The following is a 21,647-nucleotide window of genomic DNA, read 5'->3' as shown; positions in this document are numbered from 1 at the left end:
TTCATGTGAAGTTATCATAGCCTGAGTTCAATTCTGTTTAGTTGAGCACTTTTTAATGGGCCCAGCACGTTGCATGTTTTGTAAATGGTTTCTTTCCTTGTTGGGTAAATAAAAACCTCTGTATAAATCCACCTGTGACTGCTCATGTCTGCCAGCTCGGCCCCTCACACCGAGTATCATCAGCCTGTGGACAAACTAAAGACATCTGAGGAGAAACTTGCATCTTCAAAATAGGTAAATTTCTCTCTACATAGTCATATTGGAATTTGATTTATTAAATGGCTTATTTTAACCAAGTCCATTTCCAGATGCATATGAAATTAACAGCAAACCTAAACGTGAAAGTTTGACATACAGTATGTGTAGTTTTGTTACTATAAAAGGTTAAAACCTCCTTGTCCTCACTTACATATGTAATTATGTATGTCTGATTGTTGCATCTCGGATATATTTCTATTTATATTGAGATTCAGATTTCTTTCAGGTTTTATTGTCAATCAAGCATGTTAAAAACATGAAGGAACGAAATTTGTTACCCAGATTCAGCAACATACACAATACATAACAAATGTCCTAGCTAGAATAAAATAATAAATATAATCTAAAACCTATAACACATAGAGCACAATTAAAAACCCAGCAGCAGTTAAAAGAATAGTGCGTCAGTGAAAGTGCAGAGGACAGACTTAAGTCTGTGAGTTCATAAGCCTCACAGCCTCTGGGAAGAAGCTGCACCTTAGCCTTGTTGTTCTGGCTTTGAGGCTGTGCAGCATTCTGCCTGAGGGGTGGGGGGTGAACAGTTCATGTGCAGGATGGATGGTGTCCTTCATGATACCTGAAGCTCCGCTTCTGCAACTGCTTATGTAAACGTCCTCCAAGGAAAGGAAGTTGTTATTTTCCGAGCAGTTTTAACTACTCGTTGCAGCGCCTTCTGGTCAGCCGCAGAGCAGTTTCCATACCAGACAGGGATGGAGGTTGTCATGGTGCTATCCACCACACACCGGTAAAAGGAGGTCAGGACAGGATGTCTGAGGCCACCTCCTCAAAAAGCACAGCCGTTGGTAGGCCTTCTTTATGATGCTGGCTGTGTTGGTTGCCCACGTGAGTTAAAAAGGACCCTTCCCAGCACCTGCAAGCATTGATTACGAAAAACCACCGAAAAAACCCCGAAAAATACGAAAGCCCAAACTCAGTTGGAGCATGCAGAGTCTCCTCACATGACGTTAGGGCTAAAAAAAACGATTCGGGAAAAAATCTAATTGCGATGTTTCTGCCAGATATTGCGATTACGAGTCGATTTGCGATTGATTTTCAGGTACATATTGCACCTTCTACGATCATGTTAAACAAAGTAAGCATTTAGCATTTATCTTATGAAAAGAGGAATAAAAAATGTTGAATCAAAATATTCACATTGGAGTAATCGCAGTCTTCATGATTAGCTAATCCCATTCTTTCAAATCGCGATTTCGATTTGAAAACGATTAATCGTTGAGCACTACATGACGTCCTCATACGTTACCTACCAACCTCCTATTCCTGCCCCTGTGACCCCAGCAGCTCCGCCCTCCTCAGCACCGTGGTCACCCTGGGGAGCAGTTTGTCTGTAAAGTCCCACAGTCGGGTATCCAGGTGGAGCTGCTCCGGTGGCCGTGGCATACTTATTGGGGCGTGAATGATCCGGCAGACATCTGGTGGGACCTTAAAATATTCTCCAAATTTCTTGAGCACTTCATGTATTGAGGTCTGCTGCACCATCCTGTGGCGTACATAAACATTAACACATGGTCAACCACACTTTAACTGAGAATGGCATGAATTCTGCTACTTATTATATTTAATACTTTTAAACAGGCTTCACTAATGGGAGAGACGTCAGCCTACCTTGGCTGAGCTATCAGCTTGTGGGGGTGGTATATTTTCCTGTTGGGCTCCTCCCTGTAGATGTGCTCCAGAATATTAAAACCTGGCACTCCTTTCCATTGATGCAGGGGACCCGTTTCATTTCCCCCAAAGGGTTTCTTGGGATATATATGGTTCTCAATGAGAAAAACCCCCGACTGCAGAATGTGATGTTCGATGGGTGCAGCATGGAAGTTGGAAAGACAACAGAATATAAATTAATACTAAAATATGATACATACGTTTGAGTAAAATGTTATTTTATTTTTAAATGCACACCCAAAATACCCTTACATTTGGATGCTGCTGTTGGAGCATGCCCATCAGAGACATCAGGTTGTTGTGTTGGTATGGCATTATAATCTCATCGATGTCGTTCAACAGGACGTAGCGTGAGCGGTCCATGGATCTGTAAATGCATTCATTAAGCGTGGTCAGCTGGCCAAAGTAGTGCACGTCACCTCCGCTCTGTGAGAAGAGCCAGCCTCGAGATGGATTCAGATGGTGGTCGATGGGCCAAGGAACCATCTCCACGAAGCCCTCCTGGCTGTAGCTCTGCAGCAGGCGGTCGAGGTCTGGGCCGCAGCTGGTGTTATAGATCACCACTCTGTCCACACCCAGCAACCTGGAGCAAGGTGACGCAAAAGGTTAAAATACATTCATTTTGCAGAGGCTCCTGTCCAATGCCGCTTACAATAAGTGCATTTGGGAGTGTATCCCTTTCAAACAAATAACTAAAAGCATGTTCAGTGCCACAGTACAAGTTGTATGAGTGCTTAGAGATGTTTTTGTTAACAAAATAAACCACACACATAGTGTTGTTGAGATGTTGTCTGTATTCACTCAAAATTTAATCAAGTTTAATGGAATGCTGTCGTCTTCCACAGATGTATGCTTTGTCAAGCCCGAGTTCAAGCACATATACAGCAAAAAGCAAGTATTTGTTGACACTGCACACTCTACCACCCCTCTATACACAGAAGGACGTTTTATGTCATTTTTATACTTGATAAGTGAGATATAACATGCTAATTAGTGTGCTGTATAGGTGATTTTAGGTGGATGTTACACTTGGACAGAGCCAGCTGTTTTCCTTTAACTTATCTTGAGCCTGTGTCAAAGAGGCATTGGTTCAGCTCTATGTCTATTTTTCAGGCTGGTTTTATTGTTGTTACTGTGTCCACCCCCTGTATACTACATTTGCCTTGTAAAGTGCTGACCTGTGCATACCCTACAGTATGTATGTAAACTACGGCACATGCTAGTCAAAAAACCTTCCTCTTCCTTTCTGTTGGCCTTCTTCTACAACACATCTGTTATTATAGTGCAAAATCAAAGATTTACATGCACCATGGTGATAGTGCCTGCTCTAACTTCCCTCCACAAATATATATGCACGAATAGAAATGACGTAGTAACAGAGACCCATGCATCATGTGATGCAATCCAGAGGTGCTGCAATAAATAGCAGTTATACAGTGTCAGAGAAAAGGTAATTGAGCTTATTTTGGACATTGTGGTTTGTGGTGTTGTTGCTGTGCTGACCTGTACATCTCCAGGGTCTGTGCAAACTGAAGCACATTGTTGTAGTCTCCAAACAGGTTGGAGATGCAGACAGTGAAGTTAAACTGCAACTTGTTCTCCTCCTTCTCATTGGTCTTCTGGTTTCTAATAGGTAGCCAAGTCTGGTTGAATACCTTCACACTGTCTGGCTGAGTCAGGAGACCGACATGGGTTGCGATGCAGTTTGGAGGAATCTGACACATGACATCTGTAGTGACGAAGGGAAAACCAAAGTTGTCTGAGTGCTGTAAAATTGTTGTTGGAGTTGTTTTACTTGATAAGTGGCCTGCGCAGCAGAAAAGACAGTAAAGGGGTTGGATGGAGTCTCTCTTAAATATGCCAATGATGCGTATATCCAAGCCTTTCTCTCTCTGGTCCATGTAGGCTGACACCAGTAAGTGCTTAGTATTGTTGAGGGGGGTGATGGTCCGCTCAGAGATCTGCAAGGGGCAAGTTTTCGGAGGCCCCTGTGGCTTCGGGATGGCCCTGTACATCCTGGGTGTCCTCACAGTGATACACAGGATGAAGATGAGGGCAGCAATGAAGAGAAGGAAGAACTTCCATTTGAATTTTTTTGCCTTGTCCATCCGGATTCCCAACCTGAAGCAGAATAAAGAAGCACAGTATACACATTTGAGAAACAAAGCAAACACGCTCTATCATTACTGCAATGACACCTCATGTCATGTCATTGCAGTATTGATAGAGTGTGTTTGCTTTGCATGTGACCAAAGATTTATTTATTTTATTTTAATTCCTCTGTGAAAGAATACAAGAATTAACAAAAGCCTTGTCATGTGCAAAATAGTCTTTATTAACTGTCTATTTTTAACAGCATGTGTGTGCGTGGTGTTTCAAAATGAGGAACTTCTTGATCTTCCCTTATTCAGTGACTTATTAGTTAATTTTACAGGTACACCTGTACAAGCTAATGCAATCCACTACAGCATGCCTTACATGTATCCTCACTTCTGTTGGATGTGAACCTACATTTACATACACAAGAGGACAGAAAATAAGAAACACCTCTCAGTATAATTACAGGGGTTGGATAGGTGAACCTAATAAAGTGGTAACTTTAAAAAAAAAACAGTAAAAAACTGCTTCCAGTCAATAACTAAAACAACTTTTTCACTTTTCTGTCTTCTCCTTACCTACATCTTGTACGTTCACCTGTGAATAAAATCAATTAAAAATGCCAGTAATCTCATTCAGTAATGCTTTAAACTGGTAATTTTTAGATATTAACAACTGTAAAATGCTACACACACTGTAGACATATTTTATTAACAAAATGTGTGTATGTGCTCTTTCAAAAGAGCTGTGTTAGTGATTAAGGAAGTGGTTAAAAATAATCCAGGTGACCTCTGAAGCACAGAAAGTTAAGCTGAGTCATAAAAAATAGTTACGCGACCTTGGCGTGTGTGTGTGAAGATAACAACAGTTTGATTAATTTGTCTCAGATTGATCCTTGTGTTTTGGGTAAACTTAAGTCCAATCAAAGAAGGTGCAGGAATTAATAAATTGGAGACAGATTTGACAGGCCTTAGTGCCCTACTTTAAAAATATTTCCTCTACAACACGCACAGCTGGAGTGGTGCCCGAGCCTGATAAACATGAATGCATTGACCATCATCTTGCTTTATTGCTCAGCCTGCATCATAAAATAATGGTGCTGACACTAAAACGGGCACAGGAGTGAATTTCCAACCAAAATTACCTCTATCCATCACATCTGCTGTTACTATAGTATATTAGAGTTTTTTTTCTATTTATTGTTAAGTTATCCCATAAAAAGACCAAAATCAGCAATGCGTACGTCCATCTCTCAGCACTTCTTTACCTGTCTGTGCCCATACATTCCTACTAAATACCGTGAATCTTTAAAAATGGGCGAACAAAACAGCTGGGCATTGTAATATTTAGCTAATATTACTCAAACAGGAGTACGACTTTTAGGGACTGAAATAGTCTGTAACTTGTTTTAACATATGTACCCAGGACTCCCTGGAAAGCAGCGATACTACTGAGTGAATTATCCTGGAGAAATAAAGTAAATTGAATGGGTCCAGTTCAATGGTCCTGTTACCTATGGCACTGTTACCTGTGGAAAGATCTGTTGGGTGTGAACGTTCTCCTGTCAATCATTATAAATGATTGAGTTATGATTTAAGGGTTAAACAGTCAGATGCCAACATTAACAAGTATGCACACTGACTGATCCAATATTAATCTGTATGCAGGTCACTAAATGTAAAGAACTCTGTGCAGATACAGTGAATGAAATTTTATACAGAATAAAATGATGAAAGTTGAGATTGTATTTGTACTTGCATATTTAAGCTAGTAGTAGTAGGTTAGTAATGTTTTTACTGTAAAGTCTTAATTGATGTCTTAGATGGATTATGCAAATTACTTTGAATTGTTTATGACATGAGCTTAAATGAACTCACCTTGCCTGCATATTGATGTATTTAAAGGGTGAACTGTATAAATGCAAATTCCTCCACTAAAGTTGTCCTTTGATGAAAAAATCAGAAACCAAAAGAGAATTTTTTTACTTTTTTGGTTTCGAGATTTTATTAATTTTATTAATTCCAAGGAATACTGTTCCTGTATCCATCTATAGGTAGATGGAGACCTTATTTCGATAGACTACAGCCAATCAAATCTTGCATAAAGCAGTAATGTCAGTGTTCTATCTTAGGCAGAGCAGACAGTTACACGGAGTCAGACAGCAGTTACACAACACAAGAGCCACAGACTTTGAAAAACCCACTTTAACTTTCCTGTTACGCCTGCTTTTTTTCTGTCTCCTTTATATCTAACTTAAAAACATGAACACACATCTTGTCCTGCACCTTCGCTTGGTGAATGAGCCACCAAACAAACAAACATTCACCGAGGAAAAGTGTACTGCTATCGTCTGTTTGCAGGCCAGATAACCATATATATAGCACTTCAAGCAGCATGTAAACATACCTGCAAATGTTACTTCTGTCTTGTTAGATGCTGGTGTGGTCCTTACACTTCAATAGCACTAATAGTCCAGTCATTTTAAAGGGGTGGTTCAGAATTGTGGACATAGGACCTCATTTCCAAGTTAGCCAGTGTGTTATTTATCAGTGGAGACCGTTTTCAACACTTTTCATCCAGTCCTTCCAGTTGCAGAGTTCGCTGGTGCTAGGCTAGCGCAAGTCAACAGTATCTGCTAGCCTGCCACTAAAAACAGTCTTACCCACTCCACAGTACACCCGAGGCAAATAAATTATAACGCCAGACTATCGATATAAATGTCTGTCTTGATAGAATAATGTTAGAAATAAAACTACCCTTGCATCGCATTGCAATAGTTATACTTTGTTCCCTGTAGTTGGTAGCATAGGCTATAGGTGATATAACCTAGGCTACTGAGAAAGCCGGTTTCCATGACAATCACACAAGTTTATTTACCTGCCTGCAAATTTGCAAGTAAACTGTCCGAGCTTACATGACTTTTCTGTCAGCAATTACCTAAAGTTAGCGGTTAGCCCAGCTAGGCATCTACCAAGAGTGTAGCTATACCGTTAGCTAACGTTGTCACTCTCCACAATGCATTGAACTGTAACGTTCCACTAACGTTGCCAGTCTCAATCTATCAGTAGCAGCTAGGCTAATGTTATAAAAGGGGCTAGCTTTATTAGCTAGAGTAGCCTACCAAAAGTTATTACCTGTTCATCAGTAGCTGTTGGTGCATCTGGAAAGACGGCTGGAACCGCATTCATTGTCAGTAACTTGTGGTCCTTTAGATTGCGGGGTTTTTCAAAGTCATCTGGTCTAAAATGATCACTACACATTTGCCACTTGAGTAGAGTCTCCGCCTTGATGTCCAAGCCAGCAGCAAGAAGCCACAGTTGGTTCCTTTCTGAATCTCCCAATGGAAATTTGTGGAAACTTTGTGGTGCCCATCTGTTTGGTTATGTATTTATGCTCATGGGTAGCCTAAATGGGTTCCATTCAGACAATAACATGAAGTCTTTTACTGTTATATGTCAACAAGATTCAACAAAACATTTTCACCTGGCTATATCCAATGTTTAGATCTGTTGTGGTATTTATGCAAATTAGCACATACGTAATTAGATTATGCACTGTTTTCCCATGTTAACAAACAACTTCAAAAAACTTGTAATACATTTTTTGTTTGTCTTGATGTAAGTAATCAACTCAGTAATTTTCATGGTGATATCTAAAGGTTAAAACTTTTACCCTATTCACGTGAGAAAAAGAATGAATAGGCGTATGAATAGGCTATATTTGGGTCTTTTTTCGAAACTTTCCCCTAATGGGATTCTTCAGGGCTTTTTTTCCTTACTCTGGACATATTAAGGATACAAAATCAGTTGAGTTTGCTTTTGTTGCAATTTGGCCTACCTTTTTTTGGCCTACCTTTTTTGCTTTTGTTGCAATTTGGCCTACCTTTTTTCATAAAATGACCGGACTATAACCACAAGATATCTGCCCATGACATAGGCTACAGTTTGTTACCAGCTGCAACAGTGACGCTGCTATGGTTTTCACTTTGTGAGTATGTGTGTGTATGTGTCATCATGGCAACATGTTGTCATGGAGACACCTGAGGGAACTACCACAGAGGGGGGTTTGAGTACTTAGAGTATTAGTACTTAGATTTTGAGTAGCAGAAACTTTACACTTGTGTAGGCAGAGTTTGAAAAAAAGAGTGTGGTTCAAGCAACAGCCTTGACCCCCCTCACTTTACACCCCTGTCTAGACAACTGTGCAAGATACATACACAAAACTTTACAGGTGTGTAGTTGAGATCAAAATGAAGGCCGAATTCGAAGACGGGTGTGGTCCAAGCACAATGGTGCTGCAAGTAGGGGGGGTAGGAAGTAGGGAAGGGTGGCCCCTACTTTACACTCCTGGAGCAATTTGGCATCGCAAGATAGTTTATAGTTCTTATAATGCTTTTACTGTAGCTACTAGGACAAGTTGTATCATTAGTGATAGCAAATCTACGATTAGTATATTAGGTAGAGCTGTTATATTTTCTCACTTACTGTTTATGGTTTCAAGTCTTTTATATAGTTTTGTTTTAAATGTTTAAGATTCCGTCTCTGGCATTTTAACCTCCACTCAATTCCAACAATAACAAAAAGGTTATCTCAGAGATGGCTGTCCTAAACCTCGGCAAGTACCATGCATGTCAAACCATGCATGGTTCATGGTACATGTGGTGGCCTACATATGGTGCTGCAGGTAGTTCCTTTTCTTATTCCTTTAAAAGTAACACTAGATGCCTCTGCCATGGTTTTAGTAACTACTGGTTTACTTTTGTACCACAGTGTAACAGCAGAAGGCTGCAATAAACTGATACATAGTAAAATAAAATATCTTGCCACAGACATTAAGAGAATATTATAGTATATCAAAAATAGATAAGCCACTGCTATTGTAGCGTTAGTGTGGTCCGTTTTTGTTATGACATAATTTTATCGTGGATGGAGGAAGCCAAAAAGAGAAAACGGGACTTTAGAAGTTAATTTCCTTGAGTTTGAACACCGGTAAGCCCGTGCATTAAAACGGCGGAGGTCTTATCATAAATATAAAATCGTGTAACTTACTCAGAAGCTGAGGTGTAGGCTATTCTCTTCCTGATAGAGCCGCTGACTGAGGAATACAAAATATACAGGTTACGCTCTCTCTCTCACTCTGTCTGTCTGTCTCTCTCTCTCTCTCTCTCTCTCTCTGTCTCTCTCTCTCTCTCTCTCTCTCTCTGTCTCTCTGTCTCTCTCTATCTCTCTCTATCTCTCTCTCTCTCTCACTCTGTCTCTCTCTCTCTCACTCTGTCTCTCTCTCTCTCTCTCTCTCTCTGTCTCTCTGTCTCTCTCTATCTCTCGCTATCTCTCTCTCTCTCTCTCACTCTGTCTCTCTCTCTCTCTCTCACTCTGTCTCTCTCTCTCTCGCTCTCTCTCTCTCTCGCCCTCTCTCTCTCTCGCTCTCTCTCTCTCTCTCTCTCTCTCTCTCTCTCTCTCTCTCTCTCTCTCTCTCTCTCTCTCTTTTTACTGATGCACCTGGGGCGCTAGACATTTTAACAGGAGGGAAACACTATTGGATGTGGGAACAGACTTCGACACACCAATCCCAATAGACGTTTGTTCTTATTTTGGTCTGTAAATTCAGTACAATGTTAGCTTCTAATTTATTTATTTATTTCAGGTTTATTTAACAGGGACAATGCACACTAATAATACATAAAAAAATGTAAAATGTGCCAGAATTAGCCAAAAGGCTATTTTACATCTGCTGTCCCTGGACAGACCGTACAATGTTAAGATAAAAGGATTATAATAGTACATACAGGTTTAGCCCAATACAAGTAAAATTGACAATAAATAAATGTAAAAAATAAAAAATGACAAGATCAACATATAAACAAGAACAGTTGGTCATTATCAACATCAACACCAACACACACATACACACACAAGCCAAACTTTCAGTCCATGTAACAGACAACCTCATAGGCATAGCACAAGTGGCACAAACAGGCAGGACAGGAAAGACAAGATAGCAGCATGTCTAGCATGCCTACATGTAATGTTGACAGTCCTGACAGTTACATTACCTGTTAGCCACTTCCTTATGTTAAATTTAAAAGACACATATGTTTTAAAATTCTTAATGTGAGTTGGAATGAGGTTCCATTCATGAGCAGCCCTGACTGAAAAAGCTGTTTGACCGAATGCACTTTTCCTCAACGGGACAATGCAGTCACCTCTTGCTGTACATCTGTAAGCGTTTGGTACTATGTTTACAAACTGGCTCAACACATGAGGAGCCAGTCCATGTAGAATTTTGAAGTCTGAGTCTGAATTCGGAATTGTACTCAAATACACTCAAGTATCAAAAGTCAAAGTATTGATATTGACTAGGGATGTCCCGATCAGGTTTTTTTGCCCTCGAGTCCGAGTCCAAGTCATTTGATTTTGAGTATCTACCGATACCGAGTCCCGATCCGATACTTCTATAATAATTCAACTTTATAATACCTCCAGACCGCAGACATACTCGCGATTTCCGCTTCAAGCTGCTTCCGTGTTCTACTTTGCCAGCATTTAACCAATAGCGTCTCTGCAACAAAGTGATGTCATGCCGCACGCGTTGCTGTTTCTGTGTGGAGTCAAAAGGGTCTAACTCTGTGCCACCGCATAACTATAGATGTTTTAAAAAATAATGAGAATATATATACATATATATCCGAGTCCTGATCGGGAGGTAACGTCCGATTCCAATCGAGTCTGAAACCACGTGATCAGGCCCGATTTCCGATCACGTGATCGGATCTGGACATCCCTAATATTGACAACTAATTTACATGGCACAAACGGGATCTTCAACAAATTATGGTTATGTTCTTTAAGTTTTTTTCAAAAATTATAAAAGTCCTCAAATGAATCCAACATATTACTTGCAAATATAAATGCCCACTGATGATAGGCTTACTGGCCTATAGGTAAGGTAGTCACTAAGGCCATCCACATATAGTTATTCCTAAGGATTCACAGTGCCACATGTACAGTATGTTTAACATTAAAACAAGATTTATAAAATCACTCCAACTATTTTAATAGTTGTTGGAGTGATTAACTAGAGTGACTTAGTATTCTATGCAAACAAAGGTATGTATAAAGGTTTTGGGCCACCCTACATGTTAGTGTAGGCCCAGTTTAATATGCAACATTTTATACCATATATGTAGTAGGGAGTCCCTGCTCCATCTCTCTTCCAGTTAAGGGGTCCTTGGCTTAAAAATGTTGAAGAACCCTGATTTAAATCACTGGTTCTCAAACTGTGGTACAAGTACCGCTGGTGGTACGTGAGCTGCCTCTAGTGGTACGCAGATGGAATCTCTGATATATATAAATTAAATTAATTAATTTAAAAGCACAATACTATAGAAATACTAAACATTTTCAATAATAATGCTTAAACTATGATCAGTTAAGTCATTTTAAATAAGTGTTTGTTTAAGTGTTATATTTTTTGTTTCGATATCAGCTTGCTACATAGTTACGTTCATGGACGGAGTGCGCTTACATCCATAATTAGTTATAAGATGTGATGGCAAGCTAGTAAGCAGAGTGACTGGTTCAAAAACACTGCAATCGTGGCTCCAAACAGGAACTATTAGGAAGAGAAGTGTGGATGAGGAGGAAATGTGTTAGCAGCAAACGATGCAAAACAGTAAGGAGACATGATCTGAGTTACCTCAACTTTTGATTCAGTTGGACAGTCAACAATAAATAGGCCTATTGTTTTTAGGAATATAGCTGAATAGGGTAGGCCTATGCTACTCTTTTTTTAACATGGGCCATAATGGTGGTACTTAAAGAGCCTAATATTTTCTGAAGTGGTACGTGGTGTAAAGAAGCTTGAGAACCACTGATTTAAAGTACTTGTTACAAAAAGTATATATAAAAGGTTGAACTAAATAAAATCAGTAACAGCAGTATTGTTAATGTGGATGTGTGTAAAATGTGTGTAGGGTGTTGTAATGCGTTTACTTCCTGTGGAGCCCTGAGCCCAGGTGCTCCAAATCAGGCTCCATCAGCAGATACCTTGAACACTGTTATACACTGAAAAAAAAAAAAACTTGGATCAACTTAAAAAAATTTAAGTAATCAATCACACGAAATAGTTGACATTGACTCAAAGTAAATAATTTAATTTAGTTTAACCTGAAAAGTTTAACTCCAAGCAACCACTTTTAAAGGTTGGGTCAAACTAATTATACATCCGAGTAAAATGTAAAATTAATAATTTTAGGTTGTCTCAAATAAAAAACTAACAGTTGTCATTATTTCAAACGTATAGTAAATCAAATTTGAAAAAACTGATTTTAATACATTTTGATCAGTGACTACTCAGAACACTTTCCTTTAGAACACATTTATATTTATTGTTTAATAAATTGATAAAATTGAACATCTGTTTCAAATGTATGAAGAGAAACAGTCTGCTTCAGCTGAACACCCAAAACAAGACTATTGATGTCATCAGAGGATAAATCATGGAGCTGTGAATAGTAGCACAACTCCTAAGACATCATGCAGTACCCATGGTGAATTTACCAGGACATACATTTTATAATTCAGATGTGAGCCTTACGGTAGAGATCCATATGCCCGACACGACTGAAGCGCGGTGTCGCGATGTCATACATCCATGGTTGATGTGCCACGCCCCTGACCGGCAGCTGATTGGACGAACGCGTGTCGTGAGTTTGGCTTCTCGAGAATTTCAACAGATCTAATAAAAATGCTCTGATCAAATGAATGAATTCAGTTTAATGTCCCGCTGCCAATTTATATTGTATCCATATAATGAAAATGGATTCAACCATAAACATAAACTAGAATGTTTACTTTAAATGAAAAAACTAATAATTTTCAGCTATTTCAACGAGAAAATACACATTAAACGAACAACAGCAATGTTAGACTTTTTTCAGTGTACAGGGTTAGAACAAGTAGACATACAGCCAGCAGGGGCCATCACAACTGTTATACTTATAAGTAGCTATAAAGCAGCAAAAAATGGTAATACTAAAGTACCTCAAAAACGTTACCATTAGGCCTACTGTACAAACATAGCACCGTTATCAAAGTTACCATGCACAGTGCAAACACTGCAGCATGTCATACACAGTAACTCCCTAAAGGTCAATAGAAGCTTATTTGAGTAGTACGGCTTGAGAACAAATTAAAGTCATTTTTCAGCAGGTTAAATGGTGCTTTACTCGTTATTCAGACAATTAATAAAGCAGCAAACAACTATTTGCTATGTAAAGATAAAGTGGATTGAGGACATCCTGAGGAGAGAATGAAGTCCCTCTGTGTGTGTTGTGGTCCAAGCTTCTCTCTTCTTTGTTTTGATAGCCAGTCTGGCCGGTTAGTTGTCATTTAAAACTCCTGTGGGCAGTATTTAGTTACACTGCATTATGTTCCAGTGCATTATTTCTAGTGCAGCAACAATGATCAACATCATCTTTGGCCAGTTTGAGGAAGAACGTTTAGATAATTAAAAGGTCTGTTAATCCAGTAATAGATAGCCTATTTGTGAAAGATGGATTCTGCTTTAGAAATGTACCTGCCCAATGCCATGCCAAAACCTCTTACCCACAGATCTAAAGTAGCTCAGATACTCAAGTTCTAATCCTTTCTTTGTGTTATTTAGCCTGTATAAAGATTTCAAGTTTATTGTTGCTGCTTGACCATGTGCCTCTTTCTTGCCACCTTGTCCTTATCGGCCACTTCTCTTCCTCTCTCTTCTTGACTGCTGGCAGTACAAAACACATCAGGTGGCGGTAACAGTTTTTTACAACTGCTTACAACACGTTTTCAAAACTATGTCTCCTTTTTTCAAAACTCTACACACAATTTTGAAACATTTTTGGATATATGATGTACACACTGTTGTTCTAATTCTAACGCTATTTTGTCTTTCATAGGCTTATATCTACATTCCCATACAACGTTCTAGAGTGAAAGTCATCTGCTGAGAGGGGTTCAAAAGTACAGTGTAAACACCAATGCAGAGTTGAAACAGAAAATATTTATTTGGCAAAACGTTTCTGTTGTAACAGTAGCTGAGTATTTCAGTAGCGCTGAAATAGTCATTAGATAGTTGCAGCATACCTTTCCTCATTTCTGAAAGTTTGAATTATGGACGCCACTGTAAGCCACTCATGTTGGGTTGGGCAGGACTCTCAGTCCAGCTTCTCTCATGGTCAACCTGGGGTTGATCACATGATCAGTAAGTGTGGCCCGCCTTCCTTCTCTTCTTTGCCCTCGTCCTCTTCCTACTCCCCTCTTCCTCCACCTCCTCTTCTTCTTCCAACTCTTTCTCTTTGAAGTTGTCCTCCTCGTCCCCTGCCTCTCACTCCTCCTCCCCTTGCTCTATTGTTGCCATCCATTGTTCAAAGCAGGTAATTTGACCTTTGACCTATTTATAGACCTATATTAGTGGTTGGTTAGTGATCAGTTAAGCAATTAGTGTTTGCACATGTGAGGAGTGTATGTGTGTGACCTAGTGAATAAGTGTAGCATTTTGATTGGTTGTGTTTTGGAAAAGGAAAGCAAGTGACTTCCTGTTTGATTTGTGTGTCTCATGTAGAGAATTGTGTGTAGTGTTTTGAAAAAAGTGTTTTATGCAATTGAAAACTGAGTGAAAGGCTGAGAAATAGCTTGTGGTTTCAGAGATTTGGTGTGTAGTTTGGCTCTTTGAGTGAGAGGTTTCAAAAATCGTGTGACATGTAAAGATTTTGTGTGTAAGCAGTTGTAAAAAAAACTGTAATGATGCACCTGGCTGCTCACTCAGGGGTGGAAGTAACACATTATATTTACTCTTGTTACTGTAGCTTTTTTTTACTTAATTCATTTACGTAGGTAGCCAACTTTTTATCACAACTACTGAACTTTGCTACATTTCAAGTCTCATCCGTTACAGAGTAAAAACAATAGTTGAAAAAGTCATGACAAACTGTTTGAGAATGGAACGAAAGAATTGTGATGAATCAGCAGCTGCAGCAGAGAAGAAGCTTTTGGTTGTGTGTCTGTGGCCGCAGGAGGAGACACTTCCATATGCACTCTCAGCTGACACTGCCACAGAGATACGTGCTGATTGTCAGGGGATGGATGGGAGGCGCGAACAGCGGTCGCACCCGAGCCGTGGCTAGCAGTTAGCGTGAACAGTACAAAAAATGCACAACAATGCAATATAATTAGCCTAGCCTAAGTATTACGTCCTTATGCGCAGAGGTGGAAAGAGAACAAAAATATTCTACTTAAGTAAAAGTACTATTACAAATCTATATACAAATCTACTCAAGTAAAAGTAAAAAGTAGCTCATTTAAAATGTACTCAGAGTAAAAGTTACTTTGTTACATTTTAACAGCGGGGGAAAATATACTTTTTTTTCTAATTTCTAATTTAATCTAATTTATTCTTATTATAGGCTACTTATTTGATTAAATTGTAGTCTTTTGCGATTTGATGAGGGCACAAAGCAATGGTGCAAAACAACGAGAGACCTTTTTTTATTTACTTGTTTTACTAGTTACGAATGCGAAATTGAAAAACGTTACAATTAGGCCTACTGTACAAACATAGCACAGTTATCAAAGTTATCATGCACAGTGCAAACACTGCAGCATGTCATACACAGTAACTCCCTAACAGTCAATAGAAGATAATTTGAGTAGCACGGCTATGGTGCTTTACTCGTTATTCAGAAGATTAATAAAACAGCAAACTAACAAATATATGGATTAATGACATCCTGAGCAGAGAATGAAGTCACACTCCCTCTGTGTGTGTTGTGGTCCAAGCTTCTCTTCTTTGTTTTGATAGCCAGTCTGGCCGGTTAGTTCTCATTTAAAGCTCCTGTGGGCAGTATTTAGTTACACTGCATTATGTTCCAGTGTATTATTTCTAGTGCAGCAACAATGATCAACATCATCTTTGGCTGTGTTATTTAGCCTGTATAAAGATTTCAAGTTTATTGTTGCTGCTTGACCGTGTGCCTCTTTCTTGCCAACTTGTCCTTATCGACCATTTCTCTTCCTCTCTCTGCTTGACTGCTGGCAGTAAAAAACACATCAGGTGGCGTACAACATGTTTTCAAAACTATGTCTCCTTTTTTCAAAACTCTACACACAATTTTGTCTTTTGCGATTTGTTGAGGGCACAAAGCAATGGTGCAAAACAATGAGAGACCTTTTTTATTTACTTTTTTTACTCAGTTACGGATGCGATTTAAAATGTAGCAAAGTTAAAGTACAAAACATCAAACAAAACATAGCCTACTTAAAGGAACACGCCGACTTATTAGGACTTATAGCTTATTCACCGTATCCCCCAGAGTTAGACAAATCCATACATACCCTTCTCATCTCCGTGCGTGTTGTAACTCTGTCTGACCGTTAGCCTAGCTTAGCCCAGATCCTGGAGGTAACCGGTTCCAACTAGCCTACTGCTCCCAATAAGTGACAAAATAACGCCAACATTTTCCTATTCACATGTTGTGATTTGTATAGTCACAGTGTGTACAAATAACAAGGTCACATGAGACACAGCCATCTTCTAACCGTATACATAATGGGAACTATATCCTCAGAAGGTGAAGCACTGCAACTTCTGCTACTTGGGCGGAGTGATTTGCTTGCAGCACCTGAGAAGCCCCGTAGTGAGGAGCATAGTGTTGACGAACTGACCGAAGAGCCGGTTAATTCACCCGACTCGTGTCACTGAACCCGGGAGAATCGAGTGCCATACGTCAATGAACCGACTCACTCCTGTTCTCTTAATACATCCATACATTCATGCCGTTGTGTGTAGCTGGTATTCTTCTGCTAGACTGCTACTGTATGTGTAGTAATCTAGCTCATTAGCACCTCCACTGGAGTGGTGGTAGAATCAATCAGGAAATGGAATAGACCGCGCACCAGGCTACTAAACGAGACCGAATGTAACCGTGCAACCGGCCGCTCGAGTCTAATGCAATCAAGCGGTGTCTTGGTTATCGACAAGTTTGAGTTATTAACCAAGACTTGTTTCTGGTGCATCTTAGACGATTGTGTTCATGGCAATTCACACATTATCGATGGGGAAGTACATCACATACAAATACACGTCATGTTATCTTGGTAGTTATATTAAGTTAAATGTTTGTTACATGGTAGGTAGGCTGTCACGAGGAGACCGCGCACCAGGCTACTGAACGAGACCGTAACCGTGCCTAATGCATGAGTCTGTGTAATCAAATCAAAGGTTCTCGGCAAGTTTGAGTTATCAACCGATCCCAGAAGCCTTTATGTCTCGTGCATTTTAGAATTGTGTTCATGGAAATTCATAGGCTACATTACCAAGGGGAAAGTATTATATCACATACAAATACACGTAATGTTATCTTGGTAGTTATGTTGTTAAATGTTAGAAGTGAATGTTGCTACATGGTAGTTAGACTGTCACGAGGAGACCACGCACCAGGCTACCGAATGTAACCGTGGCCAGTGCGTGAGTCTAGTGTCGGTCAGTATGAGTGTGTAAATAGTATGTCGAGACCGAATGTAACCGCAACCGCTCGAGTCTAATGTAATCAAGCGGTTTCTGAGCAGAGAGTAACAACGGTGCTTTTCAGGTGTTGCGCTAATCACTCCGCCCAAGTAGCAGTGCTTCGCCTTCTGAGAATATAGTTCCCAGTATGAGAAGGGTATGTATGGACTTATCTAACTCTGGGGGATACGGTGAATAAGCTAAAGTCCCAATAAGTCGGCGTGTTCCTTTAAGTAAAAGTAAAATTACAGATTTGTAAAACATTACTTTAAAAAGTACACACAAAAAAACTACTCAATTACAGTAATGTGGAAACATGCTAAAATGCTACATGGTGGATCCTTCAGCAGTAACTTCTGCTTCACTCAGGAACTTTTACCTTCAGTGAGGTGTGTGAGGACTCCTTGATGTCACTGCAGAGCCTCATTCAGCTCAACGTGTTTGAAAACTTTAAAGAGCGCAGTGGGACAGGCTAGCTGGACTGCATAGTCTGTGGTGGACTGGTTTTAGTGGGACAGATAGGCTGAGTGGACTGGACATATTCTGCTTTGAAAATTAACGAGCAGAGAAGTTGAACCTAGAGCACATTGAGGACTTTTCGGTTCACAAGACTCACAGCGTGACGTTCAGACAGGTGAGTAGCCTACAACAACACGCTTCAACACTGCAACGCTGCGTTGCCTAGCAACATTGTGTGCGCGCGCTACCCGGTGTAAACAATTTGTGCAGTCTCTTCTTTGCCATAAATAGGTGTGTTTGTGCCTGGAGCCGCTATTACGTTTATATTAAGACAGCTTCATGTTGTCTGCCTTAGCGATGATTTTGTTCTGCTGTTGGTAATGTACGAATTGCCAGGTAATTTAATATATGTAGCTTTGTCAAAGAGGGGGGTTTCATTTTTGAGTTTGAGTGCTATCATATGAGCCAGAAAACATCCATTTATTTCCACTCAAAATGATGGTGCAAATGATAAAGTGTACAACAAAACATGCATGGGCTGGTGAATCTAAAAGAAAACAAAAACAAATTAGAACTTCAGAAACGTATTCTCACAAGTCCATCTTCAAGAAATAAGCATAAAATAAACAGTTAAAACATGGGCATGTGATTAAAGAGCTAAAATATCTCCTCTAACAGTGGCCGCCCCATGCGAAGGCGAGAGAGTAGCTATGTTTCCATCCACACGTTTTTATCCGAATTAAGTGATATCGAATGAAATATGCCTTATGGAAACAGTAAAAATCGATTGAATTTCATGAATATCGACTCAAAGGAAATACGTTCGGTCTCATCGGATTTTATCTTGATCGATATACGGCTTATGCGATGAACGCTGATGGAAACGTTATTTGCCGAATAAATAATGAATTGCGATTAAGTTTTAGGTCATTTTATGGTTGCAACCCGCCACAAAACGAAGAAGAAGAAGTTTTAGTTAATTTCCGCCCAGTATTTCCGCTCTGTTTGCACACATGGCGGGTGTCAACAAAGACAGATGGAAGTGGACGAACAAGGAGACTCACTACCGGGAGTGCAGACACGATAGTACGATTGATGGCCAGCCCTTTCTATTGACAAAATCCCTGTAGCCTTCAGCAGGGGGTCTAATCGGGACGTGAGTCCCGTCTATTGCGCCATACACCTGTGGCACAAGGTGCGCTCTGGAGTTACGCAGCGAGATATCATGCGCCTCATCCACTCCAGGTAGGTACAGTCGTGAAAAAATTAGGACACCCATGCTAAAGTTGACTAAAAAGAGAAATAAAAAAATCATCTTTTGGAAATTGATCTTAATGCCTTAATTAAAAAAATGAGGAAAAATCCAATCTTTAAGGACACCAATTTTCTTTGTGAATGAATAATGTATCGTAAATAAATAAATGTTCTTCCTTAAAATACAGGGGGCATAAGTAAGTACACCCCTATGTTAAATTCCCATAGAGGCAGGCAGATTTTTATTTTTAAAGGCCAGTTATTTCATGGATCCAGGATACTATGCATCCTGATAAAGTTCCCTTGGCCTTTGGAATTAAAATAGCCCCACATCATCACATACCGTTCACCATAACTAGAGATTGGCATGGTTTTATTTCAGTTAGCCTAATAGCTGGTTTGATTTGCATTGAGAGATGATTTTATGGAAAGTACCCCCTAATATTTGAGAAGAAGGCAAACAATATGATCAGATGACAAGACAGCGAGTGAAGGAAAGGGTTGGACCTGAGATGACGTGTTGTCACACAGATGACGAGCCATGTATGTTCATAATAGGTTATATTAGATTTGAAAGTTATCATCCGTTAAGTCATATATGTTTGTCAATTGTGTGCAAGGTTGAATGCACAGTTTTTTAGTGCATTTCCTGTATTTGGGTCGGATTGCGTTCTTACCTAAAGTAAACCGAACTATAGTGCACTTGTAAGTGAACCGAGACCCCAGTTTTCAAGCAGACCAGAGTTCAGAGCTTTCACACCACCCAAACAAACTGGACTATCCGACAAAGTGCTCCAGGGTTTGGTTAAAACTGATCAAACTGATCAGGTGGGAAAGCACCCTCAGATACCAGTTTTAGAGTCTACAGTGTCTTGTACAATGGTAGACTGGGTAAGCCCAGCCCGAACTGCCGGCGATTTGATTTTGCCCTGCAGCTCAGACTGGAAACCTGTACTTTCTCTATCCTGCTTCTGTTACAAATTTGACACCTATTGGCATTTTTAACACAATGACGATAGAGAAGCGACCAAGCAGCTTTTTGTTTACATTCAACAAGCCGGCCACTGAAGCGCAGCATTCCATGGCAGCAACCCGTACAGAGTCATTTGAACTATGCCCGTTGATCACGCCTCTTGTGCAGAGAAATACAGAGCAGACTCCCCAGACTAATGTTCAATCTTAAAAGATTGAGCTTGGTCTGGTGATAGCCAGACTAGTATAATATAAACAATTAATTATTTTCTTGTGAAGCTCATTTTGTGTGTGTGTGTGTGTGTGTGTGTGTGTGTGTGTGTGTGTGTGTGAGAGAAATGTGGTCCTCCTGGAGACACCTACTGGAGCTAAGAAGTAAGCAGCCGTGCAAGATGCATTCATGCAACTTTAAAGGTGTTCATTGAACGCTACTGTGTAAATCAACAAAGTCTCCCGAAACCTTCTTCATGTATCTGTACGTCAAGCTGCACCTGAGTTTTTCCATAACATACCTCTTAACATAAATATGTACCACATTTCAAGGCAAGCCATCTACTAGTTGTTGATATATTTTTGCCTGAGTTTTCTCTATTTTCTTGCAAATTCAAGTAAGGCTACACTGAGGAAGGTGGTTGTATAGGCTGCAAAGTGCCGTTAATAGAAATTGAATTTACTGTTGGTTTGGACATGAGGGGTCATGCTGCTGATGTTGTTCCACTAGTGTGTACTGTACAGTGACATTTAATTCAATTTATTTTGTAGCCTAAAGATGTCCCCCCCCTCCTCCCTTTCCCTGTTATGAATGCAACGCAGTAACATTTATTAAGAGTACATTTTAACTGACCTACTTTTTAATTGTATTTAAGTACATTTCACACCCAAGCTTTTACTTTTAGTTGAGCACAATATTCTAGTACTCTTTCCACCATTTGTAGACAATTGCTGTTTTTTCATTGTTGAGTTAATCAAGAGTGTGTCAAGACCACACTGTGTAGGATTTTACATACAAAATAAAATGATATATTATTAACACTTATGCATGTACTGTAAGTAGCATTTTACTGTTGGCTGATGTGTAGCTATATTCAATACAGCTGATTAATACCATTCAGTAAAATGTAGCTACAATATATTTCTCTTAAATGCAGTGGAATATAAGAATAATAGCAGTAAATTAAAATACTCAAATGAAGTGCACTTTTTGTATTTGATTACATTTACCTAGTTAACTTCCACCACTGGTTATTAATTATAATAATAAATATTAAATAAAATCAGTTTGTCTTGCTCTCTGAAACAACTAAAACAACTGCATGACATCAACAGCAAACACAAAGGAAACATAGACACGGTTTAAACACCGCTTATCAACACATGTA

The 21,647-nt window shown here is 39.6% G+C and overlaps 1 protein-coding gene across 1 annotated transcript; it reads right to left on the bottom strand.

Moving 5' to 3' along the window:
- Positions 1-1,426: 1,426 nt before the first annotated feature.
- On the bottom strand, positions 1,427-9,186 carry LOC116057354. Its single transcript, XM_031309768.2, has 5 exons — positions 9,090-9,186; positions 3,448-4,065; positions 2,197-2,527; positions 1,885-2,060; positions 1,427-1,759 (listed from the first exon to the last, which is right to left on the bottom strand). The coding sequence occupies exons 2-5, from the start codon at positions 4,050-4,052 to the stop codon at positions 1,534-1,536; spliced, it is 1,338 nt and encodes a 445-aa protein (XP_031165628.1). The 5' UTR covers positions 4,053-4,065; positions 9,090-9,186; the 3' UTR covers positions 1,427-1,533.
- Positions 9,187-21,647: the final 12,461 nt, after the last annotated feature.

Source organism: Sander lucioperca, chromosome 18 (assembly GCF_008315115.2).
Source record: "Sander lucioperca isolate FBNREF2018 chromosome 18, SLUC_FBN_1.2, whole genome shotgun sequence".
Classification (NCBI taxonomy): domain Eukaryota; kingdom Metazoa; phylum Chordata; class Actinopteri; order Perciformes; family Percidae; genus Sander; species Sander lucioperca.
This window is presented reverse-complemented; position numbering and strand designations above follow the sequence as displayed.

Coding starts and splice junctions, on each gene's coding strand:
- LOC116057354 (XM_031309768.2), bottom strand. CDS start 4,052: ATGGACAAGGCAAAAAAATTCAAATGGAAGTTCTTCCTTCTCTTCATT. Junction 2,061..2,196: donor TCCAACAGCAGCATCCAAAT/GTAAGGGTATTT, acceptor CACATTCTGCAG/TCGGGGGTTTTTCTCATTGA. Junction 1,760..1,884: donor AAGCTGATAGCTCAGCCAAG/GTAGGCTGACGT, acceptor TGTACGCCACAG/GATGGTGCAGCAGACCTCAA.